The sequence below is a fragment of the Brassica rapa genome, chromosome A04, assembly GCF_000309985.2.
Source record: "Brassica rapa cultivar Chiifu-401-42 chromosome A04, CAAS_Brap_v3.01, whole genome shotgun sequence".
In the NCBI taxonomy this organism is placed as follows: domain Eukaryota; kingdom Viridiplantae; phylum Streptophyta; class Magnoliopsida; order Brassicales; family Brassicaceae; genus Brassica; species Brassica rapa.
In genome coordinates, this window is record NC_024798.2 from 1,575,512 (window position 1) to 1,591,126 (window position 15,615).

Genomic DNA, 15,615 nt, shown 5'->3' on the forward strand with positions numbered 1-15,615 from the left:
GCTTTCATATTATTCAACCAAAGACATTTGATGTTTGAGATATGTTAGCAAATGAGCATTCATCTAGACATGGAGCTTGCTTAGAATTGTGTCTAGGCTTAAGGTTGATAGTTTGATTGATCATTGCCATCCTTAGTTCGATACTTGATCACCCAAGGTCTAATCCCTATACCCATGAGTTCTCTTTTCCTTTAGTCAAGAAAGTATCATTCTGTTATTGCTTTCTAGTTTTAGTCATAGTTTAAAACCCTTCTAAATCATTGGTTGCACTTAGATTAAGTGAGTACTTGCATTCTCAGTGCTTTGATATCCCTCAGAACTGGTTCGACAATCTTCTATACTACAACATTTGTCTTAGGAGCCTTGAAAACTCCTAACATCAAATTGGCGCCGTTGCCAAATTCTGAGTAGATTTGAACATTGAGATTTAGTCACTTGCTTGAGACTAAGTCATTTTTATTTTCTTTTGTTACTGATTCTCTTTCTTCACCTCCCTTTAATCTACAGGTGTATGAACTTGAGGAGCAGGGGTCCATCAAACCTAGTTCCAATAGCTGCAGACATCAGAGCTTTAGAGAGAGAGTGTGCTAGAAATAGAAGAGAAGAAGAGCAACAGGCTCACTTGCAGAGATTGAGTACTGATATGGGAGACATACCTCAAAACCAACAGCGAGCAGCTCGACCCATTGGCACTTACGACCGCCCCAACATTCATGGTCATAGATTGGGAATCCGAGCACCCGCTGTGGCAGCCAACAACTTTGAGATCAATCAGGACTCCTCAACGTGATCGAGAACAACAAGTATCATGGCTTGGCTCTAGAGGATCCATTTGATCACTTGGACAGGTTCGACAGCTACTGTGGGTTGTCAAAAACCAATGGTGTGTCCGAAGATGCCTTAAAGCTCAAGCTATTCCCTTTCTCTTTGGGGGATAAGGCACGTCAGTGGGAGAAGTCTCTACCCAGTGACTCCATCACTACTTGGGATGACTGCAAGAAAGCATTCTTGGAGAAGTTCTTCTCTACTTCAAGAACTGCTAAGCTGAGAAACGAGATTTCCAGCTTTCAACAGAAGAACTTGGAAGGCTTCAGTGAAGCCTGGGAGAGATTCAAGGGCTACCAAGCTCAATGCCCACACCATGGCTTTTCTAAGGAGAGCTTGCTAAGCACATTCTACCGTGGTGCTCTTCCTAAGTACAGAGCCAGACTGGATACAGCTAGCAATGGGTTCTTCTTGGGGAGAACTGAGGAGGATGCAGAAGAACTGGTTGACAACATGGTAAAGAGTGATGCAGTCTACAGTGGAGACCACGACAGAAGCAGTAGAACTGAGGATAAGCAAACGAGGAAGGAGTTGAAAGCTCTACAGGATAAGATAGACATCCTCCTTGCTGATAAAGCTACCCAAGAGCAGCTGCACTTTGTTGGCAACCCAAGCCAAGAGACACCCGCTGTTGTCCATGAAGTTGAGGGTTTGGAAGGTCAGGAAGAGCTGTGTTTCATCAACAACAATGGTAGCTGGTACAAGAAAGAACCCAACTTTCAGTACAACAACTACCAACAGAAGTCCTATTCCAACAACCAGCAGAGTGGTTATCAGCCTCGGAACAATCAGCAAGGCAGCTATCAGCCTCAGCAAAATCCCTCGTCTGGTTCCTCTGCTCCTCAAGAGAGCAGCACTGATACCTTACTGAAGCAAATCTTGGAGTCTCAGACTAGAAGTGAGAAGCAAGTTGGTTATGAGTTGAAGAACCTTCATTCCAAGATTGATGGGAGCTACAATGAGCTCAACAACAAATTCTGAGAAATTAGGTGAGGGGGTTGCCATCAACATAGATGATGAAGTGGTGATTGTTGATGAGAAGATCAATGACGAGATCTTGGAGAAGATAGTGGAAGCCAAAGGTAAAGGAAAGGTTGGAGAGGAGAAGAAGACAGTAAAGGATGGTGAAGTTGTTACTCCAGCAAGTGAAAGTTCTTTTGTTCCTCCTCCCTATGAACCCAAACTTCCATTCCCTGGTAGATTCAAGAAGCAGCTGCTAGAGAAATACAAAGCTCTGTTTGAGAAGCAAATGAGTGAAGCTCAGGTTGCAATGCCCATCATCGATGCTTTCATGTTGATTCCTCAATACAACAATTTCCTGAAAGATGTTGTAGCTGCAAATAAGAAGGAGATGGAAAGCATGATGAATCTTACCCATGAGTGCAATGCCATCATCCAGAGGCTTGATGTTCCAGAGAAATTAGAGGATCCAGGAAGCTTCACACTACCTTGTGCTCTTGGACCTATGGTATTTGAGAAAAGTCTATGCGATTTGGGAGCTAGTGTCAGCTTGATGCCTTTGTCTGTTGCAAAGAAGCTTGGATTCACTCAGTACAAGAAGTGTAGACTCTCTCTGGTGTTAGCTGATCGTTCAGTGAAGTACCCTGTGGGCATCTTAGAGGACCTTCCTGTGAAGATTGGAAGGTATGAGATACCTACAGATTTTGTGGTGCTTGAGATGGGTGAGGAGGCTCAAGACCCATTGATTCTAGGAAGGCCATTCTTAGCTACAGCAGGAGCTATTGTTAATGTGAAGGAAGGCACGATTGATCTCCATTTGGGTAAAGAGAACATCCTCCACTTTGACATCAAGAGGAAAATGAGGAAACCAACTGTGTTCGGGCAAGCCTTCTACATTGAAGAGATGGACATCCCTGCTGATGAGCACCTTGAAGAGTTACCACCTGAGGACGACGAGGAGGGAGCATCTCCCTCTACTCATTCCCTATAGAAGGTAACCCACCACACTCACTTGTATATACCATTTCATTTTTGCATATTAGTCTTCTTTTCGGTATCTCTCTCTCTACTTGACGACACAGAGACTGTGTCACTCAAGTTTGGGGGAGGTACCAAGTATTTGATCATGTTTGCTTTGATGTTGTTTCATTGAGTCATGCATGGCATACCTATTTGCATAGAAAAAAAAAAAAAAAAAAAAAAAAAAAAAAAAAAAAAATCAATCATTTAGTTTGCATCATTTGCATTTTTAGGAGAGTCTAGAGCATATAGGTTGCATTCACTTGCATTGGGAGCAATGATTTGAATGCCTTGTAAAGAACACTACGTTGCACTTGACTAGCTTTTGCACCTCTCAAAAAGACTTGTATGTTTCGAGCCTTGAAAACTCTTCCTGAAACTTGTTGATTGCTGAAACTCAGTCTTTGAAGCCAACTACAACCTTATTAGAAATGAATGAACTTAATGCTTCTTGCTTAGGGTCCCTTGTGTACTGAGTCATGGCTATACACACTTGAGTTGTCACATCCTTTATGCCAATCTTATTTTGACAAACTCTAGTGGTAGACCACTCCCAAAACCCTTCCCTCCTTTTAAGCTTTCATTGTTTGATGAGTGAGGCCTTTTTCGGAAAGTCTTACATGTGCATAATGTTGAGAGTATCGGGAACGACAATGCTTGATCTTCATTCTTGCTAGATTGGGCACTCTATTGTCTAGCTATAGGTGGGGGGTGAGTGTTGTGATTATGATTTGGGAGGAATGAAAAGGAAAAGAATAGACTCTTTGTGCTTAAGTGAATTGTTTTATTGGGATAAGTAGAGAAGCCTCTAGCTCAAGTTTTGAAAAGTCTTGGCCCCCAGCCTAAAAAAAAAAAAAAAAAAAAAAAAAAAAAAAAAAAAAAGAAAAAAAAAAAAAAAAAAAAAAAAAAAAAAAAGGGGGCTAGCAAAGTTGTTAGGAGCTAAGAAATGTTTTGAGGTTGTAGAAAAATCCCTTGTAGATTTCAAAAAGAAAGAGTTAAAGTTCTTAAGATCTTTTGGTGAGAGATGTGAGTTGGGTTTGACATTTGGGAATGATTGTGTAATGATATGTTTGGGAAAAGGGTAGAACAATGGAGATTGAGCATTGTATGCATGAGTTGGTCCCTTTCTTAGATATATTATGTGCAATGTCAAGGCTACTTGTTTTGAGAGTAAACCACCTTAAAGATCATATGTTTTGAACCTCTTGAATCACTTGAATAAAAGCCTTCCCTTACCCAACCAAATGACTTGGACCAACTGACCATTTGCAAGAATTCACCTGATGTTTTGTGCTTAATGAATGTGAGAGTTGGTTGATTTGAATGTGTGGATGCTTGATGATGAGTGTAAGAACAAAAAGAGTTAAGATAGGCCTAGAGAAGCTAGAGTGTAATAAGAGAGTGTGCTAGTTGTGTTTCTTTTGGCTATGTGCTCCCACCTTCAACCTCTCTTCCTATGAGTTCTAGAAAGTTCACTTGTGGACAAGTAAAAGAACAAGTTTGGGGGAGTTGATATCTTGCATATTTGCATTGTTTTATCCATTCATCCATGAGCATTTTCATCATATAGATTAGGATTCAGACATGTTTAGGTTGCATTTTGCATACATGAGTCTCTATTAGGTACTGGAGTACCACATGAGGTTATTTGGAGCTCAAAAGAGGTGAAAAGAGTGATCTTTGGACGAGCACAGCCGGAGCGACCTTTCGGAGCGACGGCATGAGGTCGCTGTGCACCACATCCCGGAGCGACTCATCCAGAGCGACTGCACAAGGTCGCTCGCGTTTTCACGTCTGGAGACACACATTTACACCTCGGAGCGACCTTCCAGAGCGACGTGCTGAAGTCGCTCCCGAAGCTCAGAGCGACCATACCAGAGCGACAGGGAGAAGTCGCTCGCGTTTTCATCACCCGGAGATGCTCAGAACGAGCCCGGAGCGACCTCTCGCAGCGACACAGCGAGGTCGCTCCCGAAGCCTGGAGCGACTTGTCGGAGCGACGGGCTGAGGTCGCTCCGTGTTTTGTTTCTGCTCGAACTTGTGATTTCTCAAGGGCATTTTGGTCATTTCATTATGCACGTTTTTATTTTCTAAACCCATGTTTTATTACTCTGGAAGCCACCAGGAGGCGGATGATATCATCTTTGTTCTTAGAAAAACCACCAAAAACCTTTGGAAAGGGATCTTTTTGAATGAATTGATCAGTTTATTATTGAGAATTCTGTGTTCTTATCTATTTCCTGTGTTTCTCTACATGATTAATCTGAAATCCAATATGGGTTTAAGAGGAATCATGGAGATTAGTGAGTAATCACCTTTTGAATTCATGGGTTAGGGAGATTAAGGGTGATTAGGTTAGAGCTAGGATGTTTTAGTGTAGATCATTCATATTTCCTTGCTAGTAGAGTAATCATAATGCATCTTCTGAGTTGGCCACTCAGTTGTTGATCCTTAGGCATTTCTCACCCGAAAGGTGTTCGATGAAATGCCCGAGACAACTCTCCTAGGCTTTTAGTATACTTTGCCAAAGACATTTGTTGTTAAAGGTACTAAGATAGCTAATAGACTTGTTAGTAATGATTGCTTTCATATTATTCAACCAAAGACATTTGATGTTTGAGATATGTTAGCAAATGAGCATTCATCTAGACATGGAGCTTGCTTAGAATTGTGTCTAGGCTTAAGGTTGATAGTTTGATTGATCATCTGCCATCCTTAGTTCGATACTTGATCACCCAAGGTCTAATCCCTATACCCATGAGTTCTCTTTTCCTTTAGTCAAGAAAGTATCATTCTGTTATTGCTTTCTAGTTTTAGTCATAGTTTAAAACCCTTCTAAATCATTGGTTGCACTTAGATTAAGTGAGTACTTGCATTCTCAGTGCTTTGATATCCCTCAGAACTGGTTCGACAATCTTCTATACTACAACATTTGTCTTAGGAGCCTTGAAAACTCCTAACATCACTAAAGCACTTTAAATGATCAGTATATTTTACTGACAAAAATAATTATTTTTATTTCTGATAAAGCAAATGTATTGTTTTGAGCTTACAAAAAAAAACTGGATTGTTTTCTATCTAAACAGAAGTATGTCTTATGCATTTAGTTGTCATAAATTATGTTAAAAAGGGAAGATATTTTTTTGTAATAAACGTTAAAAGTTTGGGTGGGGATATAATTGCTGAAATAGTACGTAAAGTGAACCTAATTTTATATTTTTCAAACTACAATTTGCATTTCAGAACATATTGATGGTCGCAGATAACATGTGAGAGGGGGGGGGGGGGGGGGTTGTGAGAGAGTGAGATGAGCTGTAGATAAAACTGTAACGGCAGCAACCGAATAAATTAAATAAATAAGGGAAAAAACATATCCAATTGGAGTAAGATATTAATAGTTTGCCTCTTAATGCGGGTCAGGTGTCATACTCGTTTTGTACTCTAGATTTTATATACTTTAATTGGAGAGGGGGTGGGGGTGGGGGTGGGGGGGGGGGGGTTGTGAGAGAGTGAGATGAGCTGTAGATGAAACTGTAGCGGCAGCAACCAAATAAATTAAATAAATAAGAGAAAAAGCATATCCAATTAGAGTACGATATTAATGGTTTGCCTCTTAATGCGGATCAGGTGTCATACTCGTTTTGTACTCTAGATTTTAAATACTTTAATTGATTTAATTAATTATTTATTTCATCACTTGCTTTATTCAAATCTAATTAATTTTTTGTAATAATTTCATAATCTAACGAAAAATTAAGGAAAACAAGACAAATAAAATAAAAAACAATGATCAATGATGCAAAACAAGGAGAACAAAAGGATTTATACAAAAGTGTAAAAGAGATCTAAATGAAATTAAATTTTTACCAAAAACATGAAATTAATTACTAACGTACTTTAAACGATCAGTATATTTTACCGACAAAAATAATTATTTTTATTTCTGAGAAAACAAATGCATTGTTTTGAGCTTACAAAAAAAAACTGCATTGTTTTGTATGTAAACAGAAGTATGTCTTATTCGTTTAATTGTCATAGATTGTGCTAAAAAAGGAAGATATTTTTTTCTGGAATAAACGTTAAAAGTTTGGGTGGACATATAATTGCTGAAATAGTACGTAAAATGAACCTAATTTTATCTTTTCCAAACTATAATTTGCATTTGAGAACATATTGATGGTCGCAGATAACATGTGTTACGCTATATGATGTAACGGGCCCGAGAATCATGTAGAAATCGATTAACGTTTTCAACTCCCTAGTGCTTCTCCCTTGATAGCAGAGACAGCACTCTATTTTACAATTTTGCATGAATATCCTATCGTTTTTCTTTGGTAATAATAATGTTTCGTGTGAGAAGCAATGTGTACAAGGGTAACGGTCAGAGAATCCATAAACGTGTAATGAGAGTAGATTCACGCCAACCATGCCTCGAAAGCCAGAAGTATAGTAACTGCTGTATACGGAACTGTAACTGCTGCAACCAAATAAATTAAATAAATAAAGGAAAAAGCATATCCAATTGGAGTAAGGTCTTAAGGGTTTGCCTCTTAATGCGGGTCAAGTATCATACTCATTTTGTTTTCTAGGTTTTATATATTTTAATTGATTTAATTAATTATTTATTTCATCACTTGCTTTATTCAAATCTAATTATATTTTTTGCAATAAATTCATAATCTAACGAAAAATTAATGAAAGCAAGACAAATAAAATAAAAACCAATGATTAATGATGCAAAACAAAGAGACAAAAGGAGTTATACAAAAGTGTAAAAAGAGATCTAAATGAAATTAATTTTTTACCAAAACATGAAATTAATTACTAAAGCACTTTAAATGATCAGTATATTTTACTGACAAAAATAATTATTTTTATTTTTTATAAAGCAAATGCATTGTTTTGAGCTTATAAAAAAAACTGGATTGTTTTGTATGTAAACAGAAGTATGTTTTATGCGTTTAATTGTCATAAATTATGTTAAAAAAAGGAAGATATTTTTCTGGAATAAACGTTAAAAGTTTGGGTTGGGATATAATTGCTGAAATAGTACGTAAAGTGAACCTAATTTTATATTTTTTAAACTGTAATTTGCATTTGAGAACATATTGATGGTCGCAGATAACATGTGAGAGGGGGGGGGGTTATGAGAGAGTGAGATGAGCTGCAGATGGAACTGTAACGGCAGAAACCGAATAAATTAAATAAATAAGGGAAAAAGCATATCCAATTGGAGTAAGGTATTAAGGGTTTGCCTCTTTAATGCGGGTCAGGTGTCATACTCGTTTTGTACTCTAGATTTTATATACTTTAATTGAGTTAATTAATTAGTTATTTCATCACTTGCTTTATTCAAATCTAATTACATTTTTTGTAATAATTTCATAATCTAAGAAAAATTAAGGAAAACAAGACAAATAAAATAAAAAACAATGATCAATGATGCAAAACAAGGAGAACAAAAGGAGTTATACAAAAGTGTAAAAAGAGATCTAAATGAAATTAAAATTTTACCAAAAACATGAAATTAATTACTAAAGTACTTTAAATGATCAGTATATTTTACCGACAAAAATAATTATTTTTATTTCTGAGAAAGCAAATGCATTTTTTTGAGCTTACAAAAAAAAAACTGCATTGTTTTGTATGTAAACATAAGTATGTCTTATGTGTTTAATTGTCATAAATTGTGTTAAAAATGGAAGATATTTTTTCTGGAATAAACGTTATAGGTGGGGATATAATTGCTGAAATAGTACGTAAAGTGAACCTAATTTTATCTTTTCTAAACTGTAACGGTAGAAACCGAATAAATTAAATAAATAAGGGAAAAAGCATATCCAATTGGAGTAAGGTATTAAGGGTTTGCCTCTTTAATGCGGGTCAGGTGTCATACTCGTTTTGTACTCTAGATTTTATATACTTTAATTGATTTAATTAATTAGTTATTTCATCACTTGCTTTATTCAAATCTAATTACATTTTTTGTAATAATTTCATAATGTAAGAAAAATTAAGGAAAACAAGACAAATAAAATAAAAAACAATGATCAATGATGCAAAACAAGGAGAACAAAAGGAGTTATACAAAAGTGTAAAAAGAGATCTAAATGAAATTAAAATTTTACCAAAAACATGAAATTAATTACTAAAGTACTTTAAATGATCAGTATATTTTACCGACAAAAATAATTATTTTTATTTCTGAGAAAGCAAATGCATTTTTTTGAGCTTACAAAAAAAAAACTGCATTGTTTTGTATGTAAACATAAGTATGTCTTATGTGTTTAATTGTCATAAATTGTGTTAAAAAAGGAAGATATTTTTTCTGGAATAAACGTTAAAGGTGGGGATATAATTGCTGAAATAGTACGTAAAGTGAACCTAATTTTATCTTTTCCAAACTGTAATTTGCATTTGAGAACATATTGATGGTCGCAGATAACATGTGAGAGGAGGGGGGGGGGGGGGGAGAGGGGGTTATGAGAGAGTGAGATGAGCTGCAGATGGAACTGTAACGGCAGAAACCGAATAAATTAAATAAATAAGGGAAAAAGCATATCCAATTGGAGTAAGGTATTAAGGGTTTGCCTCTTTAATGCGGGTCTGGTGTCATACTCGTTTTGTACTCTAGATTTTATATACTTTAATTGATTTAATTAATTAGTTATTTCATCACTTGCTTTATTAAAATCTAATTACATTTTTTGTAATAATTTCATAATCTAAGAAAAATTAAGGAAAACAAGACAAATAAAATAAAAAACAATGATCAATGATGCAAAACAAGGAGAACAAAAGGAGTTATACAAAAGTGTAAAAAGAGATCTAAATGAAATTAAAATTTTACCAAAAACATGAAATTAATTACTAAAGTACTTTAAATGATCAGTATATTTTACCGACAAAAATAATTATTTTTATTTCTGAGAAATCAAATGCATTGTTTTGAGCTTACAAAAAAAAAACTGCATTGTTTTGTATGTAAACATAAGTATGTCTTATGTGTTTAATTGTCATAAATTGTGTTAAAAAGGAAGATATTTTTTCTGGAATAAACGTTAAAGGTGGGGATATAATTGCTGAAATAGTACGTAAAGTGAACCTAATTTTATCTTTTCCAAACTATAATTTGCATTTGAGAACATATTGATGGTCGCAGATAACATGTGTTATGCTATATGATGTATCGGGCCCGAGAATCATGTAGAAATCGATTAACGTTTTCAACTCCCTAGTGATTCTCCCTTGTTAGCAGAGACAGCACTAGATTTTACAAATTTGCATGATCATCCTATCGTTTTTCTTTGCTAATAATAATGTTTCGTGTGAGAAGCAATGTGTATAAGAGTAACGGTCAGAGAATCCATAAACGTGTAATGAGAGTAGATTCATGCCAACCATGCCTCAAAAGCCAGAAGTATAGTGATAACAAGTGTGGGTAGACACTATAAGAATAAGCGTAGTGAGTTTCAATTAGTACTCACTTATAACTTCCTTTCTTCTTTTGAGGTGAAAATGGAGAGGGGGATTGCTCGTTTGGCTGTTCTCTCTGCGCACTTGGAGGTGTCTGATCAGGTGTTACCGCCAGCGATCGAGCCATGGTGCACATCGGGTGCTAGTGAACCGCATGGATCCCTTAAAGGAAGCTTGACCATAGTCGATGAGCGCACAGGAAAGAAGTACCAGGTCCCAGTCGCAGAAGATGGTACTGTTAAATCCATCGATCTCAAGAAGGTATATTAAAAAAAGTTTTCTAGTGACAAGTAGGATGGGACCTGAGACTTAAGAGGTCATAATATTTGAAACTAATCTTAATAAACAATCGTCAGTTTAAAAACCACATGACATGTGTATAATAATTCTATAAAATTGGGGCCTCAAATGTGTTATTCGGCTATGACTGGTCCATGTTGAAAAGCATGCAGTTTATTAGAGATGCATGTTTTGAATATTATATGGATTATACACGTTGATTAGAGATGCATGTTGTTTGTATATCAAAAAAAGTTGTCTGAATATTTAAGAATGCACGTTGTGTGTATATCCCTTATATATTAATTGAGAAATATTACAACTTTTAAGTGTAGCTACATGTCATCACCAAAATGAAATTCAGAATCATTAGAAAATATGTTGGTCCAATTAAGTATATATTATATTTTTCATAAAACTAATCATCAAATTAATTAAAGTGTATAATTACTATTTTATTTTTTTTCCTTAAATAAAACCTACAAAATTACCAAATATGACTATAATATATATGACAATTAATGATTCTAATAATAAAGATTTGATAACAATTTATATCTCATCCATCGTTTTTGTTTAATTTTATATTATTAAAATAAATTAAGCAATCAAATTAGCTATAAAATTAAAATATATATTTTTTCGTATATGTTATATTTTTGAATTTTCAAAAACGACAAATTACTAAAATTGTTAAAATTATTGTGTTAAAAATTAATGATCAATGGTTTAACGTCCCCTATATATTAAAAGAGAAACATTTAAAAAGTGTAGAACATGTAGTTTGTTCCAATTAAAAAAGTGTCATGCTGATTTTTAATGTAATTGGAATGTTAGTTTGTTTACGTTGCGGCTTGAAAATCAATTGAAAATTTTGTTAGTCCAGAATTAAATTGCTAGGAAATGTTATATTATATAGTATGTTCGTTATGGACCATTCATTTGTCAAATTGAAATTATTATATATTATTTCTTTAAATAAAACCTACGGAATTACCTAATGTTATTATGATATATATAGTATTTAATGATTTTAAATAATGAAGATTTGCTAATAATCTGTATATTTTCTATCATTTTTGTTTAATTCTTTATTATTAAAATAAATTATACAATTACATTAATCATATATTAAAAATTATATTTTTTGTATATGTTGTATTTTAAAATTTTCAAAACGAAATAAATTACGAAAACTGTTAAAAGTCTCACATAAAATTTTTGTGATCAATGTTTAAATTTTTTTCTATAATAAGATACAATGATAATAAAATCATATAAATAAATAATTTTATTTTAATAGGTGTTTATGTTAATATATATATATATATATATATATATATATATATATATACTTCCTATCGTTTAAATTTAATTATATATCATATACGATAAATAAGATTGATTGTTTTGATTTATTTATCCTAAAATGATTGCGAATAAATAAGAGCGGCCATTTGATTTATATGTGAAAGCCAATTTATTACATAATAGTAACTAATTTCTTAGTTGTTTAATATATAATTATTATTTTATTATTTCATAATATGCAGAAAAATATAAAATAAGTAATAAATATTTTATATTTATTCTGCACAAGATGCAGATCTTAACCTAAGTATGTATCTATTTAATATTTTGAATCTTAAACATTTTCTAAATCTCAGGCCAAAATAAAAGAAAGAAAAGAGAATAAACTCAAAAATCAATATTTATATCGAGCAATAACCAAAATGACACAAAAAAAAGAAAAATATCGAAGATAGATAGGATTGATACGTGAACATAAACTTTTCATAACCATAATTAACTTTTAAATTGTTAAATCATGATATAAAACCAAGGTGACATAGTTTCATTGTAACCAAATAATATGCATGAGATTTTTCTGCTTAAACGTTAGGTTTTTATGTGATAAATAATCTTTTAACCTAAAATATTTTTGAAAATGGGATCGGTTCATTAGTAAACATATTATGTAATTAACAAAAAAAGTTTTTAAAAATTGTTTAATGGCCAAAAATATTAATTCGAATAATAATATAAATTTTATTTTTCATACGATATTTTTAAAATAATTTTCATATAAATTTACCCTGCGCAAAGCGCAGGTCTTATCCTAGTTATATTGATTATAGATGGACTTACTTGCATGGTTGGTGCAGATAACGATGGGAAAGGACGACAAGGGGATTAAGTTATACGATCCTGGTTACTTAAACACAGCTCCTGTTCGATCTTCCATTTCTTACATCGATGGAGATGAAGGAATCCTACGTTATAGGGGATACCCAATTGAAGAGTTGGCTGAGAGTAGTACTTTTCTTGAGGTTGCTTATCTCCTCAGTAAGTCTTGCATCATCATCATTATCATCATGTAGCTTCTCTTTGCATGTTGCTTTCTCCTCAGTAAGTATCTTGGTATTTCTTGTTTTTTCTTTCTCTTGCAGTTTATGGGAATCTGCCTTCTAAAAGTCAGCTAGCTGATTGGGAATTAGCGATTTCTCAGCATTCAGCTGTTCCACAAGGATTGTTGGTGAGTTTATTCTACTCTTTCCTTTATAAGTTGCTTTGTGTAAACCATAATGCTTCTTAGCTCTTTCAAGGATTGCTGCATCATGTCTATTTTGTGTCTTAAAAAACCATTAAACTAACCAAACTATATCAACTAATAAAAAATAACTTCAGATTAAAAAAATCTAGCACTTTTAGCTGTTTGCATCATGTCTATCTTACTGTTGTAAATATGATTATGTTTATATGATGGCTGACCATTTTTTGCCCTGTAAAACTTAATATTGACAAGTCACATATATATAGTTAGAAATATTGAAGCATTTGTCTATCTGATCATTATTGTGGTTATAGATACTTGATATCGATTTTAATAATTTCTTCTCTGAACGTTTTCGCTAGGATATGATTCAGTCCATGCCTCAAGATGCATATCCAACGAGTGCTTTTGACAGTGCGATGAGTGCACTTTCTCTCTTTCATCCTGATGCAAACCCTGCTCATATGGTAAGTATTATAAACCCTGTTTTTCCTGAAAACGTTCTTCATTTGTTTGTGTTCTTGATTTCATGGAAGTTCCCATTGGGTGGGTTCAGGGCCCAGATGTTTACAAGTCTGGACAAGTTCGTGATAAACAGATATTTCGTATTCTTGGACAGGTATTGTTGTGTCTATTGATTTGGTGCCCTAATTAATGTATTATGTAACATAATGTGGGTCATATACAGGCACCTACTATTGCAGCAGCTGCTTTTTTGAGGACAGTAGGCAAGCCTCCTGTTCTTCCTTTGAGCAACCTTTCTTATACAGAGAACTTACTCTATATGCTGAATTCAATGTAAGCCTCTCTCCATCTCCTCTCTTTGATTGATTATAAACACTTGTATTTGAAGGAAGTAAACTTACTGCTTTAGTCAGTGTTGATCGTGTCTTTAACTGGATATATATTAATTCCTCTCATCTTCCATTGATACAGGGGCAATAGGTATTACAAGCCTAATCCTCGGCTAGCTCGAGTAATGGACATCATCTTCATACTGCATTGTGAACATGAAATGAATTGCTCCACTGCTGCTGCTCGGCATCTTTCCTCTAGGTATTAAGAACACCTTCATCCATGGTTATGAAGAGCTCAAAGAGTGATTAAATGCTAATTATTAGTAAAGTAATAAATAGGGTTCTCAAAAATGATCAAATGAGAAATTATAAGATAAGGTTTTGTGAACCCCATCTATTACTTTACTAATAATTAGCATTTAATCACTCTTTTAGAACTCCATCCTCATACTACTGAGAGAGTTCCTCTAATAATATCATTGGTTAGAGATTTTTCATCGACTCTCTGCTATGATATCTATGTTTTAATCAGTATATATATGTATTTTTGTAGTGGTGTTGATGTATACACTGCTATTGGGGGAGCTACTGGAGCCCTTAATGGTGCACTTCATGGTGGCGCGGTTGAGGCTGTGCCTAAGATGTTATCAGAGATTGGGAGTGTTGAAAATATTCCAGAGTTCATCGAATGTGTGAAGAACAAGTAATACAAATATACTTAAGACTCAATAGTATTTGGATTGTGTTGAGTCATTACATTAATGTTAACTCCTTCCTCTCAGGAAGAGGAAGCTGTATGGTTTTGGACACCGCATTTACAGAAACTATGACCCAAGAGCAAAATTCCTTAAGAAACTGGCTGATGAAGTGTTCTCCATTGTTGGAAAGGATCCTCTCGTCGAGGTACTTTAGATTATTGTATGATCTCTTGCTTGATGGTTTGTTGAAAATGTATGGTTTAAGAAACATTTGATGTTATTATGTAACCAGGTAGCAGTTGCGCTAGAGAAAACGGCACTCTCTAATGAATATTTTGTTAGGAGAAAGCTTTACCCAAATGTTGATTTCTACTCTGGATTAGTCTATAGGTAAGAGACATTGATGCGTCATCTGATCTTACGGTATTCTTGCTAATGAGTTATTTTAACCATTTAGCTCTCTGCCTAAAACTTTTGTTTTGGTAATTGAAATGGGCAAAAACACAGAGCAATGGGAGTTCCATCACATTTCACCAGAGTCTCACGTTTGGCTGGATACTTGTCGCACTGGCGTGAGTCGTTGGATGATCCTGACACTAAGATCATGAGACCCCAGCAGGTAAATACACTCTTTGATAGATCAAGATGCTTTTTTTATTGGCTCATTGTATCGTTTGGCTGCACAGGCCTATAATGGAGTGTGGCTAAGGCATTACGAGCCAGTGAGAGAATGAACTATCAAGTGATCTGGATTCGAACGCTAATTATCAACTTGAAATGGGGACTACTAGCCAGTGAGACAGAGAACTTCAATCTATATTTGTATGTGTGTGATACATAAACTTCAACCTATATCAGCAAATATGTGGAAAAAAAATATATGGTGGTGCGGATATAATTATAAGTAATATATATGTTATGAAAATAAAGTGTTGTATTTGTGTGATATAAGAACTTTGTTGTTTCTGTAATATGTGAAAATAAAATATGATGTTGTGATATACTT

General features: G+C 34.3%; 1 protein-coding gene, 1 long non-coding RNA gene and 1 other non-coding gene across 3 annotated transcripts; 1 reads left to right on the forward strand and 2 right to left on the reverse strand.

Annotated features, from left to right (window-relative positions):
- Positions 1–1,041: 1,041 nt before the first annotated feature.
- LOC117133839 lies at positions 1,042–1,148 on the reverse strand. Its single transcript, XR_004457880.1, has one exon. It is a non-coding gene; the product is annotated as a small nucleolar RNA R71 (small nucleolar RNA).
- Positions 1,149–7,471: 6,323 nt separating this feature from the next.
- LOC117133427 lies at positions 7,472–10,062 on the reverse strand. Its single transcript, XR_004457219.1, has 2 exons — positions 9,911–10,062; positions 7,472–9,189 (listed from the first exon to the last, which is right to left on the reverse strand). It is a non-coding gene; the product is annotated as an uncharacterized LOC117133427 (long non-coding RNA).
- LOC103862961 (citrate synthase 2, peroxisomal) lies at positions 10,026–15,610 on the forward strand. The gene is made up of 12 exons (XM_009140689.3): positions 10,026–10,542; positions 12,726–12,906; positions 13,011–13,096; positions 13,477–13,581; positions 13,671–13,733; positions 13,803–13,912; positions 14,051–14,170; positions 14,465–14,614; positions 14,694–14,814; positions 14,902–14,999; positions 15,117–15,228; positions 15,296–15,610. Exons 1-12 carry the CDS (start codon positions 10,324–10,326, stop codon positions 15,341–15,343), a joined length of 1,413 nt encoding a protein of 470 aa, XP_009138937.1. The 5' UTR covers positions 10,026–10,323; the 3' UTR covers positions 15,344–15,610.
- The last annotated feature ends 5 nt before the right edge of the window (positions 15,611–15,615 follow it).